We start from the raw sequence: 21,423 nt of genomic DNA, 5'->3' as shown, positions 1-21,423 counted from the left end.
GCAGCCTTGCCTGAAGCTGCTCGTCGGTTTTATGATGGGGGTGGTCGCGTCTCTGCAGAAGGATCCTCCTTCTGAGAGAAGGTGGCTGTTGTCCTAAACAGCACGACCAACCGAGGCCCGTCTTCCCGGCTCGTGGGTCCTTGGTCCAAAGCTCGCCGTGCACTCACTGTTTGACGCAAAGGGCTGTGGGCCGCAGGGGGCGCCTTCTCCGTCATCTCTTTTGACGGCGGCTCTGGCCACAGCAGCAGGCCTGGTTGTCGTTTATTCCCTGTGTGCCTGACCCGTGTGCCCACTGCCTCCCTCCAAGGTGCACGGTGACCTTGGCGTTAGGGTGACCAGCGCGACTTTCCTGGCTTCGGAGCCGAAAGTCTCGCATCCTGGAAACCCTCTCAGACCCGGGGGGGACCTTGGTGCTTGGTCACCCTGGAGTGTGCACGCGTGTGCACTCGGGTTGCGTGTGTGGCAGCACGCATGCATGCATCTAGTCAGGAAAGGACAGCGTGTCTCCTCACTCAGGCAGTTCGTGAGTCTGGCCTCCAGGGTCCCGCCCACCACCCCCGGGGACCATGCCCAGAAGACTGGAGACCTGGCGTTCTGCGAGGTGACCGAGAGCCCCTGCTGGGAGCTGTCACTTCCAGCTGGGCTTTGCAGCCGCGCACACACCCTGGAGCTCAGCAGCACGGGGACGCTGGCGCAGCGCTGGGAGAAGTGGTTTAGCACGTGCCCAGGAGGGCCTGAGCACCCGGGGGCTTATGGGAAGCACAGCCGTGTTACTACCCCCCCACCCCGGAACCCCTCCCCGCCCTCCTCATAGAGCCCTCGGTCCGCTCTTGTCGGGACCACACTGTCGTTACCAATGCCAACAGCCCAGCCTTTCTGCTTGTCAGGATTGTGCCGGAAACCTGAAACCAGAAGCTGGCTTTGGCATTTGAAAATTAACTCCTGATGCTGGACTCTCAAATTGGGGCATCGTGTCATCAGGCTGTGAGGATAGGATTGCATCATTAATTAACCTGGCGGGTGCGACAACAGGCAACTTCAGAGGATTTTTGTGCAGCGTGACACAGCATGGTTTGAATCACAGATCAGCCCAAACATCTGACTGCTTCTTGCCAGCCTCGCCCGCACTAAACTCAGTAGCCTGGTGCTGCCCCAGCAAAGCCAGACAGTTGCGTCAGGTGACAACCTGTGCTGCGTGCAGCTCGGGGCAGATCGGGGACCTGGGAATCCCAGTGCTCCCCCAGGGGCTCCCGCTCACCGGGCAGCAGGGTCCGTTCCCGCAGGCTGCCTCCTTGAATCTCGCAGTGCTGGCGGGGACAGGCACAGTTGGTGTTTGTTCAGGGAATGCAGAGTGATTTTAACATCACGCTCGGCAGAGGAAGGTCAGCCTTCTGCGAAGGAAAACCTCACCATATGCTCTCCTCCAGAGCCCACGAGGCTGAGTGGGGGGATCTGCTGATACTCCCGATGATCTGATGCCTTGCCGTGAGCCTGGGCAGCTGGGCAGCAGCGCAGCTGATGGATTTGGAAATTGGCTTCTTGGTGAGCAGGGGTGGGAGGGTTCATGACGGAGGGTGCCCGGTGCAAATGGTCCACTGTGTCCTTGTTCCTTCTGTGTTTGTCACAGGCTGGTCTGTTTATCCACTGTTTTGGTGGTGTACTCCCTCTCTCTCTTTTTGAAAGAGTTTATTTTTCAGAACTGTTTTAGATTTTACAGCAAAACTGAGAAGACAGTACAGAGAGTTCCCATGCACCCCACACCCAGCCTCCTTATTAGTTTACATGAGGCTGGGACATTTGTTGCAGTTAATGAACCTCATGGGTACATTCTTGTTGACTAGAGTCCTGCTTCATTCAGTTTGCCTTGTTTGTCCCTGGTGTCCCTTCTGTCCCAGGACCCTATCCAGGACCCCTGTGACATTCAGGCATCCCATCTCCTCGGGCTCCTCTGGGCTGTGATGGTTCCTCAGACTTTCCTTGTTCTTTTTAATTTTTTAAAATTTATTTTATTGAAGTATGGTTGATTTACAATGTTGTGTTAATTTCTGCTGTACAGCAAAGTGATTCAGTTATACATATGTATGTTCTTTTGCATATTCTTTTCCATTATGGTGTATCACAGGGTACTGAATATAGTTCCCTGTGCTATACAGTAGGACCTTGTTGTTTATCCATTCTATATGTAATAGTTTGCATCTGCTAACCCCAAACTCCCAATCTTTCCCTCCCCGCCCCAGCCCCCCCACCCTGGCAGCTACCAGTCTGTTCTCTATGTCTGTGAGTCTGTTTTCGTTTCACAGATGAGTTCATTTGTGTCGTATTTTAGATTCCACATATAAGTGATAGCATATGATATGTCTTTCTCTTTCTGACTTACTTAACTTGGTATGATAATGTCTAGTTGCGTCCATGTTGCTGCAAATGGCATTATTTCATTCTTTTTATGGCTGAGTAATATTCCATTGTGTATATGTACCACATCTTCTTTATCCATTCATCTGTCGATGGATATTCAGATTGTTTCCATGTCCTGGCTATTGTGAATAGTGCTGCTATGAACATTAGGGGTGCATGTATCTTTTTGAAATTAGAGTTTCCTCTGGATATATGCCCAGGAGTGGGATTGCAGGATCATATGGTAGCTCTACTTTTAGTTTTTTGAGGAACCTCCATACTGTTTTCCATAGTGACTGTACCAATTTACATTCCCACCAACTGTGTAGGAGGGTTCCCAGACTTTCCTTGTTCTCGATGCCCTTGATGGGTTTGAGGACTGTGGCCAGAGATTTTGTAGAATCTCCCTCAGTGGGAACTTGTCGGGTGTTTTTCTCACGGTTACACTGGGGCGCTGGGTGCTGGGAGGAGGACCACCTGTGAAGGGCCGTCTCATCCTTCATCTCGGGGTGCCTGCCGTCAACATGACTCATCACTGCTGGTGTTGACCTCGGTCCCCTGGCTGAGGTCGTGCTGCTCAGGTGTCTCCACTGGAAGGTCACACCTCCCCCCTTTCCATACTGTCCTCTTTGGAGTGTGCTCTTTCTTTCTTTTTTTTTTTTAATACTTCAAATTTCGGAAAAGGAAAGGGAATAATTAACAGAACAGCCTCGTGCCCAGTACCCAAATTGGACAGATGTGGACGATCTGGTGTCCTTCTGTCAGATAGTTTTGATCTCTTTGCTCCTCCCTCCAGCTGGGCAGTCTTAGTTCTCCGCCGCTGCATAGCTGATCCCGTAGACGGACAGCTTGAGGTGACCGGCTCTCAGCGCCCAGGCATGGGCCTGCCGGGGCCTCGGTTTAGGGCCTCAGAGGCAGAGTCGAGTGTCGGCGGGCCGGACCCCTACCCGGAGCTCTGGGGAAGGTCCATTTGGTACCGAGGGTCCCCTCACACTTGGCCCCTCTGACTTAGGGACCGATGCCTTTCCAGGGCCCACCAGATTAGGTCAGGCCCACCCAGGGTAACCTCCCAATTATAGGATCTGCTGATTTGGAGCCTTAATTATAACAGCCAAATCCTCTCCCAGCAGCACCGAGAGGGGATGTTGGAATGACCGAGAGCGGGGATGTGAGCCTCAGGGGCACCTGAGAACTATGTCTGTCATGGTGTGTTCCTTTTTTGGTAAATGTTTTTATCCTAAGACTTTACGTGGTACAGAAAAATACGTGAAATATTGTACTTGGCCGAAAGATGGATACATACATACAGTTTATCGAATGACTCCCCAGTCAACGCTGTTGGGAAATGAACCCCCTCGTTCTCTGTCCTGGGCCCCCTTCCTTTGCGGCCCCATTCCCCCCGCCCCGCAGAGCTGGGACCGTCCTCCTGATTCTGATGGCCCGCGTGTCACTGCTTCTCTGGGCCGTTTTCTTCTTGTGTCTGTGTCCGTGGGAGACACGGTTGAGTGCTGGCTGGGTTTGAACCCCAGCCACACGGACTGATTTGTCTCTTGCATTTCTGCTCTGTCTGCGAGGAGGATTCGTCCCCGCCGTGTGTGGTGATAGTTTATCCATTTTCACGCTGCAGCGTTTTCTGTTGTGTGACCGCGCCTCCACCTGTTTATCTGTTCCACTGTTGGTGGACATTTGGGCTGTCTCCAGTTTGGGACTGGGGCAAACATCATGTCATCCTTTACCTCACCTGCTGCTCGTGTAAGAATCTGTCACTGTACGTGACAGTGTGACAATGTGAGAAGACATAGCGGTAGCAGCGGCCACGTTCCGATGCTTCTTGAGTGTGCCAGGCTGTGCTTGGACTGACTCCTGGTCTCGCCCACTGCCCCACGCTGTCCTCCTTCACACGTGGGACCGGATTGGCGAGACCGCAGCTTGAGACCGCAGAGCTTGGGAGTGGTAGGGCTGGGCCCAGGCTACGGGTGCGAGCCCGCATTCCTAAGCACTGCTCCGCCCTGCCCCTCGGAGTGTCCTCCTGCAAATCAGAAGGGGCGGCGGGTTCTGGGAGTGCGTGCCCGGGCAGGCGCTCCCCCATGGGGACAGGGGGCGTCCCAGTTGGCAAAGGTGGCCTGAGCTTGCAGGCGTGGGAGAGGGTGGACCCTTTTCTTACAGAGTCCCCAAAACATCACTGAACGAAGCCCTGCTGAGCTGAAATCAAAGCCGGCGGGTTCTTGTGGGAGATGGAGGAGATGCTGCAGAAACCCAGGGACCCAGGCCACCAGAGGCTCTGCCACCTTCAGCGCGTGGCTTCCGAGGTCACCCTGGGCGTAGGCGTCCAGGTGGGGCAGGGGGAGGCCGTGTTCCTGAAACTTTGATGGGCGGGCCAGGGAGGCAGGCCCGTGGCTTCTGCCCACACATCTCATTGGCCAGCGCCAGGTCACGTGGCTACACCTTCCAGCACTGGAGCCTGGGAAACATAGTCTGACTGCGTGTACGGGGGTAGGGGGCTGGAAAGGGGCAGGTGAGCCGTAGCTTTGCTACCGTGGTGGTGCTGGATGAAGGTGGCTTCAAGGTTGTAGAAGGAGATGGGTCGGCTCAAACCCTGGCCAAGTGCCCGCTCTGGACCCAGTGTGAACCACTCCAGGGCAGACACCGTGTGTCAGGGCAGGAGCTTATGGTGTGGCCCCCCACTCCCCCCCGAGTGGGCATGGAGGGCCAGGTGGGTGGCACGCGGCAGCGGGACCCCCGAGTTGGAGGCAGGGAAGGCGCTGGGCTGAGACCTGTGGGAGGAGAGGTAGCAGGGCGGCCCGTGGAGGGGCTCTGCTGGAGGGCAGGTGGCCAGGCCAGAAGCAGGGAGACACGAGTTACTCCACCGTTCCAGGGGGATGTTAGCCGCGGGAGGGAAGGCCCGGGGCATGGGTGTGGGAGCCCTGGGCAGGCAGGTCAGGGTAGCCCTTGCTGCCTGGGCAGGCCGGCCTGCCTCTGTGGGCGCAGCCATCTCCTGCCTGTGTGTCACTCGTGGCCGCAGGCGTGGCTGGCCTGTCACACAGCCTGCTGGCTTGCTCTGGCAGGAGCAGATGGCCCTTCATTTTGGAGTCTTTTGTTCAAAGTGGGCGCTTTGGGGTTGGAACGATATAGCGCTCTGCTGGCTCAGGCCGCTTGCGAGACCGCAGGACTTTTGCTTTAGGGCAGCAGGAGCCAAACCAGCCCGCCCGGCGTTCCTGGCTCCAGTCTGGAGCGCCAGGCCAGTCGCCAGAATCCTCCCCCATCCCACCACCCTAAGAAGCCATCAGTTCTTCTGAGAGAAGTGGCTTCGCCGGGCATTGTTCCCATCCTGAGATCCTCCCACTGGCTGTGTTTGGGTGAGGGGTTGCTTGAATCGTCGGGGGTCTGTGGCCGAGGCGGTCCCGGCCTGGAGTCGCTCACCCTCCCCATCCATTCTGTAGATCCCTGCGCTGTGTGCAGGGTCTGGTTTCCATGGCACATCTCTCCCGTATTGGAGAGGTTGCTGTCGGCAGACTTCAGCCCCCCAGAAGGGAGATTCCTGCAAATCTGTGAGTTGAGGGAGTCTTTGTTAGCTTTGCTTCAAAATCTGGCTAAGGGTGTGTTTTCCCCTCACGTGGGCACAGCAGCGGGAGCTGGGGAGCGGGGACCGGCAGGCTCATCTCTGGGGTGAGACATGCTGAAGGCCCTCTTTCAGCCGCTCCCCTCCGGCTGGGTCTGTTTGCTCTCCCCTACTTAACCCGTGTGTGAGCTAAACCCTCCTCAAAGCACCAGGACCCAGAGCCACCCCGAGAGTGACCCCGAGGGCCCTGCGCCCTTCACCTTCGGGGCAGTCAGCTGAGACCCTGATGGTCTTACACGCGGAGACTGGAACTGCTGGTCACGGGACCTGCTTGTAGAGACGCCGTCACCTGAATGCTCCCCAGAGCCAGTCCCGTAGCTAAGGGGCAAGTCACGGTCACCCAGGGCCCCCTCTGGTGGGGCAGGGAGAGTTCCGGGCCTGTCCTCCCAATCGCCGGGGGCCTCCACTGTCGGCGTGTGTCCGCACGAGGTTCGGCGGCCTCACGCCTCTGTTGGGGTGCATGCTGATGAGCGCGAAAGCGGCAAGGACGCGGGAAGTGATGTAACAGGCCTGGGGCCTCCCCGCACTGAAGCTGCCCGGCTCTCCCAGCCCGAGGGCAGACCTGGACTCCCAGCCACCCTCCCCAGCTCCCCGCAGCTAGCCCCCATGTGCCGGCGTGGCCCGTGCACTCTCAGCGGACCACCCTCTGTCCTTTCCTGTTCCCGCCCTCCTGTGTGTTTCAGCAGAAATAAATCGGGGGCGGGGGGGGGGGCGGTGGTGCATAAGCAGGCCCTGGGCGAAATGGGAGCTGCCTGCCCATCAGTTTACAGGTGGAAATTGAGGCAGTTTGACGAGGGGGAGGTAGCGTGGCTTTACCAGCAGCACGGGGCACTCACCGGCACTGCATCCCCACAAACGGACCCCTGCACGCACACCCCTCCCGCCCACCGCTGGCAGCACAAGGCCTTTCCCCAGCTCCCACTAGAGGCTGCGTTGACTGTGTTGATGGGCGCCTGCCTTTTTAAAAAAATTTATTCATTTATTTATTTATTTTTGGCGGCGTTGGGTCCTCGTTGCTGCGTGTGGGCTTTCTCTAGTTGTGGCGAGCGGGGGCTACTCTTTGTTGTGGTGCGGTGGCTTCTCTTGTTGCGGAGCACGGGCTCTAGGCACGTGGGCTTCAGTAGTTGTGGCTCACGGGCTCTAGAGCGCAGGCTCAGTAGTTGTGGCACACGGGCTTAGTTGCTCCGCGGCATGTGGGAACTTACCGGACCAGGGCTTGAACCCATGTCCCCCACATTGGCAGGCGGGTTCCCAACCTCTGTGCTACCAGGGAAGCCCCCGCCTGCCTTTTAAAACCTCACCTGAGAAGGGCCCCCCACAGCTTCAAAGCAACGTCAAAACCCAGCCCGCAAGTGACTTGGCATTTTCGGTCCTGTCTATAACAAAAAGAATTCACGGGCCTGAAATAAACCCGGGCTGGGGATCAGGAACCTCCACTTCAGCATGTAATTGCAGCTCAACACTGCTCACCTTGTAAAGTCTGTTCCTTAATTAAAGTGGGCTTATGGGCTCCCGTGAACCGGGCCCTGGAGCTGGGGGGCCTTCAGGATGCTGACCCTCTCCGTTTCCCTGGGAACCTCGGGGAGATGGGGGCAGCCTGCGAGCGAGCGAGCGTGGAGCCCAGGGCGCGTCCCCCCTTCCCCAGCCCCCTGAGGAGCCTGGGCGACCCCTCTGGCTGCAGAGCACCTGGTCCTGCCAGCAGGCTGGTCCTTCGGCATCCCCGTCAGCCGGCATCCCCATCTGAGACGCCCCAGTTTCCCTGAGTGGATGCTCCCTGGACTCTGTTTACGTCTTGCACGTTTCAGTAAAAATGTCATTACTTGAAATCATTGACACTGCTGGTGTGAGGTACCAAATTCCATCACCTATTGTCCCGTAAAACGATCCATTAAAGATAAAACCACTGCAGCTCAATAAGGTTCTATCCTGGAGACAAGCCACCCTGGTCCTGGGCTGATCCTGTCTCCCCAGCAAGTGTTCGTATCTGTCACATAAAGGGCCCCAGCACTTGGACAAATGAGGGAGGCGGCCCCGCGCCGAACAGCCTCTTCGGAGGGTGAGATGGGATTTCCTGGTGGAAACAGGGCAGGCGTCCTTTTGCTGTCAGGCAGTTTCAGTCGCTCTCAGGGAGGGAGCCATGCCACCCAGGTCGAGCTCCTTTGTGCAGTGGTGGCCAGATGGGGGTGCACGGGGTGGGGGGGACGCGGAGGGGACCCACCCCACCGGGCTGGATTGCTCTCCTGAGTATTTAGGAAAGGGCTCAGTCTCCCCTCCTTCCCCCGGGCCAGGTGCCCTGCAGCCTCCCCTCCCGGGCAAACTGGGCAGGTGACAGCTCTTCTTCCTCCCCTCCCAGTGGGGCAGGGGACTGCGGGGTATCTCGGTGGTCCCAGGGCTGTCCTGCCCGGCCTTCGGACCTGCTCCCTCGTGTTCCAAGGGCGAGCCTGTCTGCTTTTTCTAACATCTTTTATTTCTCCAGCCTGGTACCGGGTGGCCACTTGTCCCCTTTTAACGCTGCCGTCAGCGTGACTGTTGGTAGCCCGTCTTTCACGTTTGAACTGTCATGATGAGGCCTGCTCGTACCTGACAAACTAGTCCTGCCACGTGTGTACCTGGAGTCACCCGGTGATGTCACGGTCACACCTGTTACCTCCTTTACTGAAAGATGTGGGCAGGGGCAAGGGGGCTTTTTGCTGTACAGGCACGCCTTGTTTTATTGCACTTCTTAGATGCTTCATTTTTTACAAATTGAAGGTTTATGGCAACCCTGCATTGTCAGATGATGGTTAGCACTTTATAGCAGTAAAGCATTTTAAAATTAAGGTATATGCACTATTTTTTTAGACATAATGCTGTTATTGCACACTGTTAGACTATGGTATGGTACAGTACCGTGAATGTAACTTTTTTTATGCACTGGGAAACCAAAAACTTCGTGTGACTCGCTTTATTGTGATATTTGCTTTATTGCGGTGGTCTGGAACCGAGCCCGCCGCAACTCCGAGGCCTGCCTGTGTGTTTGTTGCCCTGTCCTACTCCAGACAGAGGCACCGAGGGGCTGCATCTCCCGGCGGTGTCAGCCTCCCAGAGAGCACTTCGGTCTCCTGGACCAGACTCTGCGATTCTGTCAGTGGCCAGCACACGCCCAGGTTTATGTTTGCCTTCGTTTGTGGTGAGGAATTCCTGCCTCTGGACCGCTGGACAAGGGATAGGGTTCACCTTAGTGGGTTTTATAGTCTTCTGTGAATAGTGGGTTTTATAGTCTTCTGTGAATGTCTTTCTGGTGCAGAGGAAGCCTGGCTATCTGTTGATTTTGTCTTTTTTTTTTATTCTGCATCCTCGCTGGACTGTTTAGTTCTTAATTCACCAGCTCGTTCTCTTAGTTTTCCCTGGTAGAAGGTTATATTACTTGACAAGAAAAAGTTTGTCTCCTCCATTTTGATTGTTACTCCCCTTATATCTTTTTCTTGACTTATTACACCGGCTAGTGTCTTTAGCGCGGTGCTGTGGATTGCCTTGCCCCCAACTTTCCAGAGTACCTCTCTTGCCTCACCTTGAACCGTGACCGTGGGAAGGTCCCTCCTAGTCCTGGATGGCTAAGAATTTTTAATTTTTTAATGTATTTCTTTTAAAAAAAAAAAAATTTTTTTTTTAAAATTTATTATTTTTGGCTGCTCTAGGTCTTCATTGCTGTGTGCGGGCTTTCTCTAGTGGCGGCGAGCAGGGGCTACTCTTCATTGTGGTGTGCGGGCTTCTCATTGTGGTGGTTTCTCTTGTTGTGGAGCATGGGCTCTAGGCGCACAGGCTTCAGTAGTTGCGGCACGCGGGCTCAGTAGTTGTGGCTCGCAGGCTCAGTAGGTGTGGCGCACGGGCTTAGTTGCTGCATAGCATGTAGGATCTTCCTGGATCAGGGCTCGAACCCGTGTCCCTTGCATTGGCAGGTGGACTCCCAACCACCACGCCACCAGGGCAGTCCTAAGAATTTTTTATATACAGAACGGTTTGGAATTTAATGTAAATGCTGCACGTAGAAGTCACCTGCAGTTCTTGGAGGTGTCGTGGCTCGTCTCCATGGTGATCACATTAGGGTAGACCGCCTGTGACTGTGCTTCTCTGGGCCCTTTCACTCCTCACTGCGGGGGAGCAGAGCGAGAGGCTGCTCTGGCCCAGCTCATCTCTAACCAGCGCAGAGATGGCACCTGGGCAACTCGGGGGTGAGGGGAAGCCTGCTCTGTGACCAGCTCGTTCCGCTTGGCCGCCCAGACCACGGGGCAGCGCGCCAGGACTGTCCCACTGATGCATGGCTAGAGAGGGCGTGTGTTGGAGGATTGCAGTAAAAACGGCCTTTCCCTATGCCCAGCACACGGGGCGCTGGGGGCTGCTGGCGTTCGGAGCTGCCATGGCCTCCTGGGCCCGTGCAGGCGGCTCACTCGTGCCAGGTGGCCTCCAACGTGACATGCGGTCTCGGCACTTCCCGTGGACTCTGCCTTCTTGTTTCCATTGCTGTCATAGCATGTTAAACGGCGAGGGGCCTGTCTGCCCCGGCCTTGTGCAGACACTGTGAAATTAACTTCCTCACCCTCCAACTCGCGTCGGGCTGAACTGACATTTCCAAAGGGCTCCTGGCTGGACCCCTGCTCTTGGCACGCTCTCCTCAGCAGAGAGGAGGGGCGGGGAGCCGAGCCTCGCGCCGGTGGAAGCTGTCAGGCTGGGCGATGGAAGAAATCCTGAGTGCTCTTGTCACCCGGAGGAGAGTCACACGCATCTCGGGGAACAGATACAGTCCGTATTATAGCGCTTCATACCTGACTCTGAGCAAAACGGTTCTGCAGGGCCCTGGCAGAGGCCAAGGGGGCCTCTCGGGGATGAGCAGCAGGGTTTGAGAGTCAGGACCCCATCAACTCTCATTACCCTTGCAGCTGGCGGGAGCGTGTGGGAATTACCTCGTTACCGTGGCAACGCGCCCTCCTCACAGGGTACTCCGTCCACTCTGACGGGTCCTGTAGCCCAGGGTGGCCGGCCAGCCGAGCAAACGGGCCCCGTCGGGGGTGCGATGCCTTCCACTGGAGCGTCCCGTTCCTCGTCTTGACAACTTGCCCCAGGACCACAGGTTTTCTTGCTGGCCTGAGAGGCAGCGGCCCACCTGGCATTGTCTGTCCCTGGCCCGGGAGAGGAAGGGCAGCGGCCAGCCCCACCCACCTTGCCTCCCGAGGTCTCATGTGGCCGTCCCAGGGCAACGGTACACGGGCTCCCTGGACCTCCTGGGGGTCAGCTGGGCACAAGGTACCGTGGTGCACACCCCTCACTCAGCACAGCCCTCCCCCCTGGGAGGTGGTCCCAGACACCCACTCCCTGGGCCAGAGGGCACTGGGCGGTGGGAGTCCACACCCAGAGGCCCGGGCTCCTGCATAGCCTGAAGCCCCTTGCTTCTTCTGCAGAACCGATGGCCCCGAGCAGGTCCCTGCTCTCCACGATGGCCCATGTTCCTCTTCCTGACACACTCATTTAATTTTTAACTCACAAGGCATTTGCTTATTTATTTTCATTGTTCTTGATAATAATTCTAAGCCATTAGAGGGGAAAATTATATTCAAAAATGCTGTTTCACACTTTATTTGTTTGATGATTTAGAGCGATAGAAAATAGCACATTTGCTGGCTTTTATAGTCTGATAATTATTCACATCCATCAAGCCATTCCAGGGGAATAAACAAAACACCAAGAAAATGACACCATTAATAGCATACTCCACTGCAGACAGGAAGCCTTTCCCGGGCCAGCGTCTTGGGAGGATGGACGCGGCCTGTCCCCTGCCCAAGGCGAGAGCCTGCCCGCAGAGGATGTGTTTCCTTTCAACTACCTGCTGCTTCTGGGCCCAAGAGCCGCCCTCCCGCTGGACTGAGGCCTCTGCCCAACCAGCACCCACGGCCCCCTGGCTTCTAGAGCTTCTTGACTGGACTCCGGCCTGACCTCAGCAGGGCCCACGGGACGCCCACCTCTGGCCAGGGGTGCACCCCTCCAGCGTCCAGCCTCAGTCCGTCCCTGGCCCCCCGTAAGCACGTCCGACCCCTGCACACGTGTCAGGACGCAGGTCTGGGACGCGATCGCTGGCCGCTCTGGCCCCAGGCCTCCCTCTTGGCCTGTGCCAGGTGTGCGGGTTTCCGCGTTGCCTTTTTGGGGGTGACCGTGCTTGGAGGGGGTGCATCCCCTACTCTAGACGTCAAGTGTGAAGGAAGAAACCTGGAAAGGAGAGGCTGGGGGACGCCCACCTGGCAGGACCAGCCCGCCCATCTCTCCCCCAGACCAGGGGGTCGCTTCCTTCTGGAACGTGGCCTCTGGACTCTGGTCACTGCCGGAAGCCTTCCCGTCAGCCGGTCGTTTGAACAGTGAAACTGCTGGACTGGGACGGCCTCTTCACCATTGTGTGTCTTTGCATGTGCCTCGTGTCCTCTGCCGTTACCTCCTGGGCTGTTTAGCGGATCTAAAATTGCTTTATTTTCTCGCCGAAGCCCCTGGTATTTGCAGACGACTGCCTTTCTGAAAAAGGCGTCTGGGAGACGATGCCTGAATTCGTCTCTCTCGGCCTCCTCGGCGATTCCACAGCATTAAACCCGGAGTTGTGGAGCCTGTCCAGTCCTGCTGCAGCCTCCGCGGGGTCACCTGGAGCGGTTGCCAGGGACACCGAGCTGACAGCGCCGAATTCTCCACGACTTTCTGGTTGAGTGTCATCCAGAAGTGCTTTGTGTAAAACGTGGACCAGAGGAGAGAAAGGGCGGGGGAGGGGCGCACAGGACGGGCTGATAAAATACGTGGAGAAGGTCCGGAGGGGCCTGCCTGGCCGCTCTCAGGACCGGGGCTCGTGTGCTGTGGCCGGAGGGACCTGCGTGACCCCGCGTGGGCAGCCCGACCCTCTGCAGACTCCCCCAAGGGGTCTCCCCCATTTCTGACTCTGCCCCCTGAAGCCCCTGGTCTGTTGTCCCTCCCATCCCTCCCCGGATTCTGGGAGTGGCTCTGCCCGTTCCTGTATCCCGACACATCCAGATTCTTCTGCCGTGACTTCTGTGCTGGCCTGGAGTGAGCTGACCACCAGGGGGCACCCAGCCGCAGCCCAGTCCCTGGGGAGGAGCATGGTGACGGGGGCGTCTGGGGGGGGGATGTGGTCAGCCCAGGGGAGGCGGGGGCTGGTGGACCAAGGAGACGGCCACTGTGTAGCAGGACACGTGGGAAACCAGTCTCGTGCTGGTGGAGAGCGGGATGGGGGAGCCCGGGGGGCTCTGTGTGGGCTTGGGCAGGGCTGACCGCCGGCTGGGAAACCTCGCACCGGCCCAGTCGTGAGATGGACATGGACCCGGGCAGGCCGTCTGTCCAAGGAAACATGCAAGCACCCTTTGCCGCCCAGGCGACCCGGGCTGCCACGTCCAGAGAGCAGCTGCCTGGGGTTGCAGGCAGGCAAAGCAGATTGATTTTGGCCGTGAGGTTTGACCTTGTGATGGGGACGGAGTTCCCAGGGAACCCTATATTGGCGACCAGAAAAACCGACTCTGTTGTACGGCCCCAGAACCTGCTCACTAATGGCCAGACAGATGCTTGCCTGCCTCGAGAGTCAGCGAGCAGCCCTGCTCAGCCCAAAGAGCTGCTTTGCCTTCTTTTTTTTCCCTCCCAGAGCCAAGCCTTAGAGTCAGGGATGCCCCGACCCAGTGGCGTGGCACCAGGCGGGGCTGTAACAAGGTTAACGTGCCCCGGTCCCAGGCTGGAGACTATGCAAGGCTCTGCCATGGGGGCCCCTCGGTCTGGGGACTTTCCTTCAGTGGTGAATGTCGGCCCTGCTGGGAGGCCAGCTCTGTAGCCGGCTCACCTGGGCCTCCATTGCTCTGGGCTTGCCTGGGGCCCCGGAGGGGAGGGCCGTGGCAGGGAGGGGGCTCTGTGGGCACCTGCCGCCCGCATCGCTGGCAGGCCAGCGGAACTCGGGGAGCCGTTACAACTGCACAGGTGGAGCCTCTGCCGCCCTCCCTGCCTCCTTTGAATGGACGGCCCACGCTCAGCGCTTGTTTCGTTAAGGACCAGGACCCCAGTTCTGCCCGCCTTCCCCTGAAGACTGAGGTTGTCAGCTTGCTGAATCCCTGGGTGTGGGCTGGGGGAGCACAGGGGCTTCTCAGCACCTCCCAGGCTGTCGCCGGGTCGTTCCAAGCCGTGGGAGGCGCAGCGTGCTCTTGGCCGTCGGAGTCCAGACGTCCCCCGTGGCTGCCGGCTTCCTGTCCACGAGTCCTTTCTAATCTCTCCAGGGGCTGCTCTTGTGAACACTCAGCCCAGCCTCCTGCAGTTTGTACTTTCCGATAACAGAGGAGCCACGTTCCGATGTGTTAAACTTTTAACATCCACCAGATTCAATTAATCTTATCTTTACAACTCCCAGTTACAGGCGGTAATTAAGTGAAAGCAGCATTGTAGACTGGCGATATTGCATTAATCATCACAGCCTTGGAGCCATAAGTTAGTTCCTTCCCGTCCTCGGGCATCTTCCCAGAAGGGGCAGAATGTTTTATTTCCCTGTTTGGTGGGGGGACGTTAATCCCACAGAGGTGCTTTGGATTGGGATTAATTTTTATCATCTTTATGTAAGTGATAAAAGGCCATTTTAAAAAAGAGTCACCTCCTCTTTGTCCAGATAATGGGCAATTCTCTGACGACAGCAGAGTTAAAGGTGCCACGGCCACCTCCAGGGCCCTGAAACATGCCCAGGAATTAATTATTTTTATCCTGTTAGATTAGAGACAGCGCAATGTTCACCTTATCTCCTACCCTTGCCCCCTTTTATTTTATTAAAAGTAACGATAAACCTTCCAGCTGGAGTGGACTCAGCCAGCTACTGAGTCTGGGCGATCTTCCGCGTTCCGTGTCGCTCCCCATTTGGCTTCCTGCCCTGTGGGGGAGGAGGGAGCAGCCGTGGGGTACATCCTCCTGTGGACGCGTTCTAGAATTGCAGAGATTGCCGTTGTTATTCTGGAGCATGGTCCCCGCCCCCTGCAGCACTGCTGACATCGGGTGGGTCATTCTCTACTAGGGCGCATCCTGGGCGCTGTGGCGTGTGGAGCAGCGTCCCTCCCCCAGCCCCTCGATGCCAGGACCACTCCCCCAGTCGTGACAACTAGAAATGTGTCAGACGTGGCCCAGTGTTCCCAGGGGGCAGGATTGCCGGATCCTGGAGTTTCTCCCGGATGGGACGGGACTCAGATGCTCTAGTAGCTCTACCGTTGGACACTTTACCACCCTCCCTCCTCCTCTGGACAGCGGCCCTACCACGGCCCGCCTTTGCTTGAAAATGGAGGTTTCCTGGACTTCCTTGGCGGTCCAGTGGTTAAGACTCTGTGCTTCCACTGCAGGGGGCGAGGGTTCGATCCCTGGTCGGGGAACTAAGATCCCCGCATACCTCGTGGTGCAGCCAAAATAAAAAAAAGAAAAGAAAAGAAAATGGAGGTTTCTATCTTGCCCAAGTGCCCTCGGGTAGGCTGGGGGAGGCACGTCGGTTGGGCTGGGGCTTCTGGACCCCTGGCCCCTGGCTGTCCCTCCTGGCACCGCCCTCTGCCAGGAAAGCGTCCCGGGTATCCCCACAGGCTGGCTCGCATCAGCGGGTGACACTCTCGCTTCATCTGTTTGCAGACTTTCACCTTACATCTTTTTTAACTTATGACAGAGCCGCAATCATCTTTCAAATGTAAAAACGTGTGAAAATAACAACTTATGAAAGTGGGTGACGAATGAAGTCTTGCCCCTTCCTGAAGCTTCTTTCCCCTCGGCTCCTGGGGCTGGGGGGACAGCCCAGGATGCTTCCGTCCTCCTCCTTGGTTCCAATCCAGTGCTCTTTACTTTATGTTTTGCTTTCTAAGCCTCGTTGAGGTTTAGTGCTGCTTAACTGGGAATGTCTCCACTCCTGCAATTCCGAGGGTGTGTCACCGCCCCCCAAGTCCTGGGTCCTGGGCCTCCACCTCACCCCTCCTCCCATCCGTGTGGCATCCCCAGACCCCGACAGCCCCTCCTCTACGCTGACCGCAGCCGCCCGGCTCTGCCCTGTGCCGGCCCGCGTGTCTCCTGGGGCCCTCAGCCGTGCGGCGGCCACACACTCTCCCCTCTGACGTGCCTCCCTTCTCTCGTAGGTACGCCATCCCCCCAGAGCATGGCAAGCGCCTGGAGCGTCTGGCAATCGGTAGGTGCCTGGGGCCCACTGGGGCCACGGTGGGCGGCGGGCTGGCAGCCTCTCCCTCCCCGGCTTCACGCTATTGTCTGGGGGTCGGTGTCCCGGAGGGTGACGTGCTCCAGGTGTCCTGGCTGTGTTCCACTCCCTTCCCTGGCGGTCAGGTCGTGGACCCCTGCTGTGGGTCTGTCGCTTCACGAAAGCCGCATGGATGCCGTCGCTTCAGCGCTCTTGTTTTCTAGCCTCTTGGCCCGGAGTTCGGGACAGGACCGCAGGCTTTGCCGGCTGGGGGCAGCCCGTGCTCCCCCCGCCCCCCAGCACCTGGTGCTGCGTCCACACTTTTCTGTCTTTATGGAGTCTTTGCTCAGTCTAGAACACGAGAAGTCCAGTTTGGAGGTTCCGTGCGGCCACGTGGGGACTGCAGGGCCATCTGCTAATCCCGTGCAGGGTCGGGTCACCCGGGCTCCCTCCACCACCTGGACTGAGACTCTCGCTAGGGCCTCTTGGGCTGACAGGATTTGTCGGAGAGGGTCCCGGGCTGCTTCCGGGGCTCTGACCCCCCGGGTAAAGGCCGGCCCTCAGGGCATGGGATCCTTAGAGACAAGCCAGACACCCAGGCTGGGGGGCGCGGAGGCTTCTGTGTGCCCCGATGGGGGGCCGGGCTATGGCCCCCCCATCGCTCTCATCTCGCACCTGTCCTGTCCCCACGGAGACCCGTGTCCTGAGGGCGGACGGCTGTCAGTGCCTGGACAGACGTTCACAGACCCCACCGGCCCAGCGGGCGGGCACTCGCATTGCAGCCAAGAACAGCCCCTCCCTCTCAGGCAGCACCCGGGTGAGGGTGAGGTCCGCCGCGCAGACAGCACGGGGCCTCAGGCCACCCCGACCCCCGTGGCAGCAGTAGGCAGCCGGCACCCCAAGGTGGCCGCGGAACCTTCCGAAGCCATGGCCTGGTGTTGGTGAGGCTTCCTGCCTGCACTTGACCTGGGGGTGGGAACGGCCCATCTCTCTGCCCAGCAGATTCTCGCTGCGGGGTTGGCAGGGTCGACGGGGTCCCGGGTGGGAGGGAGGCCGTCAGGTGAGTTGGGCAGGTGCCCCCGGGCCCAGTTCCTATGCAGAGGCCATCGTCATGTCACCTTTTATGTTGGAAACTTGGACCTTGACCTCATGGACAGGGCTGGAGCCGCTCTCGGGAACATGCTTCTCTCGGGAGAAATTCCAGTGCAGGCGGGCATAGCAAAGGCCGATTTAACTTACTTACTGAGCTCGACAGTAAAATCGAAATTAATTTTTTTCCCATTATGTTTTTTAAAATGCAAATTTAAAATGTCTTTTCCTATTGTATTAGCTTCCTGTTGACGTAACAAGTTACCACAAACTCAGTGGCTTAAAACAACACAGATCCCCTCAATTTTGCTGTGAACCTTAAACTACTCAAAAAAACCTAATTAAAAAACCCCACAGATTTATTTTCTTACACTTCTGGAGGTCAGAAGTCCACAGTGAGCCTCTAGGGGCTAAAATCAAGGCATCAGCAGGGCTGGCTCCTTCAGGAAGCCCCGGAGGAGAACCCGATTCCTGGCTTCTATGGCTTTTGAAGGAGCTGCATCCTGGGCGTGGGGCCGCGTCGCTCTCATTTCTGTCTCCCTGGTCTGTAGTCTAGTCTCTCTCTGACCCCCTCTTATAAGGACCCGCCGGATGACACTGACCCCCTGGGTGATCCAGGCCCATCCCCATCTCAGGGGCCTGAACTTCATCCCGTCTGCAGAGTTCCTCCTACCACTGAGGGGACCTTCCACCGGTTGCGGGGATCGGGACATGGACGTCTTGGGGGCCACTGTTCAGCCCCCCACACCTGCAGAGCCACGGGGATCAGTGCGGGTGCTCTCTGGGGACCACGTCGCTGACACCCCCGGGCCTTGCCTGCAGCTTCTCTGTTCTTCCTGTTCAGAGGGGGTTGCACTTAGCCATGCCCGGCTGTTCTCCCTCAGTATGCCTTTTCTACTAGAAGAGTTTTGGGTGATCGGAGCGCCAACTAGAGAAGCCGGATGCAGGATCCCGTGGGGCCCCCCGCCGGCCCCAGACAGTGCCACAGCCGCTCTCCCTGGAGCTCGCCCTGCGCTCTGTTCCCGCATCCGGGGCTGCTGCCGGGTCCTTTCTGATGCCCGGACCTGGATGCTGGCTCGCTTGCTTCCTGGGCGCCTGAAGGAGGCTCAGTGGCCGGGGCTGGGAGAGGAAGAGTCGGCTAGCAGGGAGGCCGCCCCGTCCTTGCTTCTCGAAAAATCCAGACTCATTAAGTCAAGCAGCTCCTGGAATTCAGGAAAGGGGCTGTCAGCTCCGGAGGAGGGGCGGGAGCCTCGTGCTTCCTCTGCAGCCCCTCACTCAGGACTGCTCTCCCCTCCTCGGAGGAAGGATGGGGGAGGCTCCAGGGCAAGTGGCTCACTGCCCTCCTAGGCGTCCCTTCCAAACTTTTTGGGGGCGTGCGTCACAGGCTCCATTACTGAGATGGGTGGAATGGGTTTGCGATTAATATGGAAAATGAATAGCCGTGCTCTGAATGGGCTCGCTGGGAGAGTTGTGCGGCCCACGGGGAGAGCATTAATGTGTTGGCGCGTTATTGGTGCTAATCATTTAAAATGTGCTCCTTTATTAGAGCTTTAATGAGAGCCACTTAAACTGTGCATTAAAAAGAGGAACTGCAGAGAGGCTGGCGGGCCGGGCGGCAGGCAGCCGTAACTCTAATTGAAATGCTTTTAGTGCAGAGCATAGCTGCTGGATTCAGTCATCCCTGGCCCTTTCCAGAGCCTTGCCATTGTGTCCCTGCAGTGAGGGGCCTCCTGCAGCCTTGGCATGTGGGTGGGGCCACACGGGTGTGCACGTGCGTACACACACGCGCGCGCACACGCACGTGCACACACACACGCATACACACACACATGCACGCGCACACACCCACGTGCCCTCTTTAACCAGCAGCCTGTCGAGGGTGTGCGCTGGCCTGGAGGCTGGGCCCGGTCTGGGTTGGCTTCCAGAAGGGTCCTGGGGCTGCCTGCGTCTGGGGATCAGTCCCAGAGGGAGGTGGGCGCTCGGGAGCGCGTGCTGGCGCCGCTGCTGTGGGGACTCATCCCACACCTCGAGGAGCCATGTGGCAGCCCTCCTGTGCCCACTCTCTGTGCGGGTTTGAGCTGAGGAGCCTGGCCGCCGTGGGCAGAACCTGGGACTGGCTTTTTCTTAACCACGAGACACACATGTCATTGACTTGAATTTCAGCCAACAGGTGATGTGGGAACGTCCCTGAACTGTGTTAGTGAAGCATGGTTTCTGGGCAGGTAGAGCTGGTGGTGGGCTTTCCATAGGCTCGCGGAGCCTATCCCTGTTTTAAATTAGTTACTTGGCGCATCGTGGGGCAGAGGGCGTAGGGGCTGTGAGCGCAGACAGAGGGTTAGGGCCTGTGGGCGCGGCCTGCGTTGGCCCTGTGTGTCGGGGGCCGAGGGTGGGCGGGTTGTCGCCCGGGCCTCCGTGTCCTCACCTGCCTGGTGGCGGTGGGACCACGTGGGTGGAGAGCCTGCGCCACTCAGGCGGCCCCCCTCTTTGTTGTGGACTCGTCAGTGTTGGGGGGCGGCGGGAGACCCCACTCACTCCTCGTGGTCACCGTGTGTCTGGTCAAGACCAGCAGCTCCCCTGTCCTGTCTCCGGGCTGTGCTCTCGCGTGGCCGAGTGACCGTGTGGAAGCAACGCAGTGGCTTTTGTCTGGGGGGAGGTCGGGGCGGGCGGCGGTCTCTGGGCAGCCGCACCCTGTCCGCGACCGCGGGTGTGTGCTGTGGGTGCGCGCCTCGTCACCCAGGACCCCGTCCCGCAGTCCCCTGTGTGTTTCGTTCCCTCGGGGCCTCGGAGGAAAGGGCTGCCGGAGAGAGGCGTCCCGGCTGCCCCGCCGCCCCGTCCCGCCAGGCTGACGCTGGTCTTCTCTGCTCCAGGCTTCTTCCCCGGGAGCTCCCAGGGCTGCGACGCCTTCCTTCGGCACAAGATGACCCTCATCTCGCCCATCATCCTCAAGAAGTACGGGATCCCGTTCAGCCGGGTACGTAGGGGCTGGGCACAGACCACCTGCTCGTGGAGGGGCTTCTGGGGCCCGTGCCCTGGTGACCACGAGTGCCCCAGGAAACTGGCGTCTTAACCCTGGAGAAGGTTCTAGGACGATGGCAAGCCAGGGCAGGGCCGTCAGCCTCCAGCTCTTCCAGGGTGGGGAGTGAGGCTGGAAGAGGGGCAGTCGGGAGGGGCCTTGACTCTCCTTCCCGCCCAAACCCAGATGTCGGCAGGTCCCGCGGGCCGGGCTGGGGAGTGGACGGTCGGGGCAGCTCCTGCGGACCCGGCAGGAAGGGCCGGGGAGCCGGGCGCTCCTCCTGGGAGTCCCTTCCCGCCCACCCGTGCCTGGGCAGACGCCTCTGAGAGAGCAAATACCTGTTCAGACATGAAACAGCTGGCCCCCTCGCAGCGTGAAGGCTGCGAACTCACGCAGTCTCCTGCTCCAGAGGCTGCTCCTCTGGTCCGCGTGGGGCTGTGAGGAGTGAGGCCACGCTGGGGGCCGTGTTGGCAGGGACCCCACTGCCTGCGGAGGGCGGGCGGGGGCTGAGCCCCGGGGCCAGGCCGCCTCTGCCCCGGGAGTGGGCCCAGCTGTCGTCACCCCAGGCCAGTCCTTCCCTGCAGACAGCCCTCCTGGACGGGGGAGTCTACGCCCCGGTCCCTGCGTGGGTCCAGGCGGGAGGCCTGTGCCCGGAACTTACCGGACAGGCGCGTGGGCCGTGGCACCGAGGGCAGGGGGCAGAGGAGACCGTCCGGGGACCCGGCTTCTGCAGGTTTCCCCAAAGAGCGCTTCGTCAGGCGCAGGAGCGAGTTCTGGGAGCGGACCTTCATGCCCCTCTCTGGCCAAGGGTGTCAGCAGGTCAGAAATTGTTCTGACGTTTCAGTCAAACCGCCTGCAGCATCAGCACGCAGATCGGGGATTTGCCTTTCTGTCGGGGCCGCAGCTGCTGCTCACGCTTATTAGGTTGTGGGACATTTCGCTCTGAGAAACGCAGCTTTCCGTGCTCCCCTCTTCCCACCCACCCCGCCCGCCCCCGGCTTCTGGTTGGAACATCGTTCTTTGCCAGGAACCTCGCAGACAGATCACGGCATTGCTCACGGAAGTGAGAGGTGCTTGCTCTCCCATCCCCTTGTCGCGGACGCC

At 58.6% G+C, this 21,423-nt stretch overlaps 1 protein-coding gene across 6 annotated transcripts in view; it reads left to right on the top strand.

The window, feature by feature from the left end:
* The window catches only part of KDM4B (lysine demethylase 4B), a 119,845-nt gene that overhangs the window by 39,298 nt on the left and 59,124 nt on the right, over positions 1 to 21,423 (top strand). For all 6 annotated transcript variants that reach the window (XM_059918695.1, XM_059918694.1, XM_059918697.1 and 3 more), the window contains exons 7-8: positions 16,162 to 16,211; positions 20,174 to 20,277. In XM_059918695.1, coding sequence (XP_059774678.1) covers positions 16,162 to 16,211; positions 20,174 to 20,277 — 154 coding nt within the window. The remainder of the gene's footprint in view (positions 1 to 16,161; positions 16,212 to 20,173; positions 20,278 to 21,423) is intronic.

Source organism: Balaenoptera ricei, chromosome 3 (genome assembly GCF_028023285.1).
Source record: "Balaenoptera ricei isolate mBalRic1 chromosome 3, mBalRic1.hap2, whole genome shotgun sequence".
Lineage (NCBI taxonomy): Eukaryota > Metazoa > Chordata > Mammalia > Artiodactyla > Balaenopteridae > Balaenoptera > Balaenoptera ricei.
The sequence above is the reverse complement of the archived record's forward strand: the minus strand, read 5'-3'. Positions and strand labels throughout refer to the sequence as shown.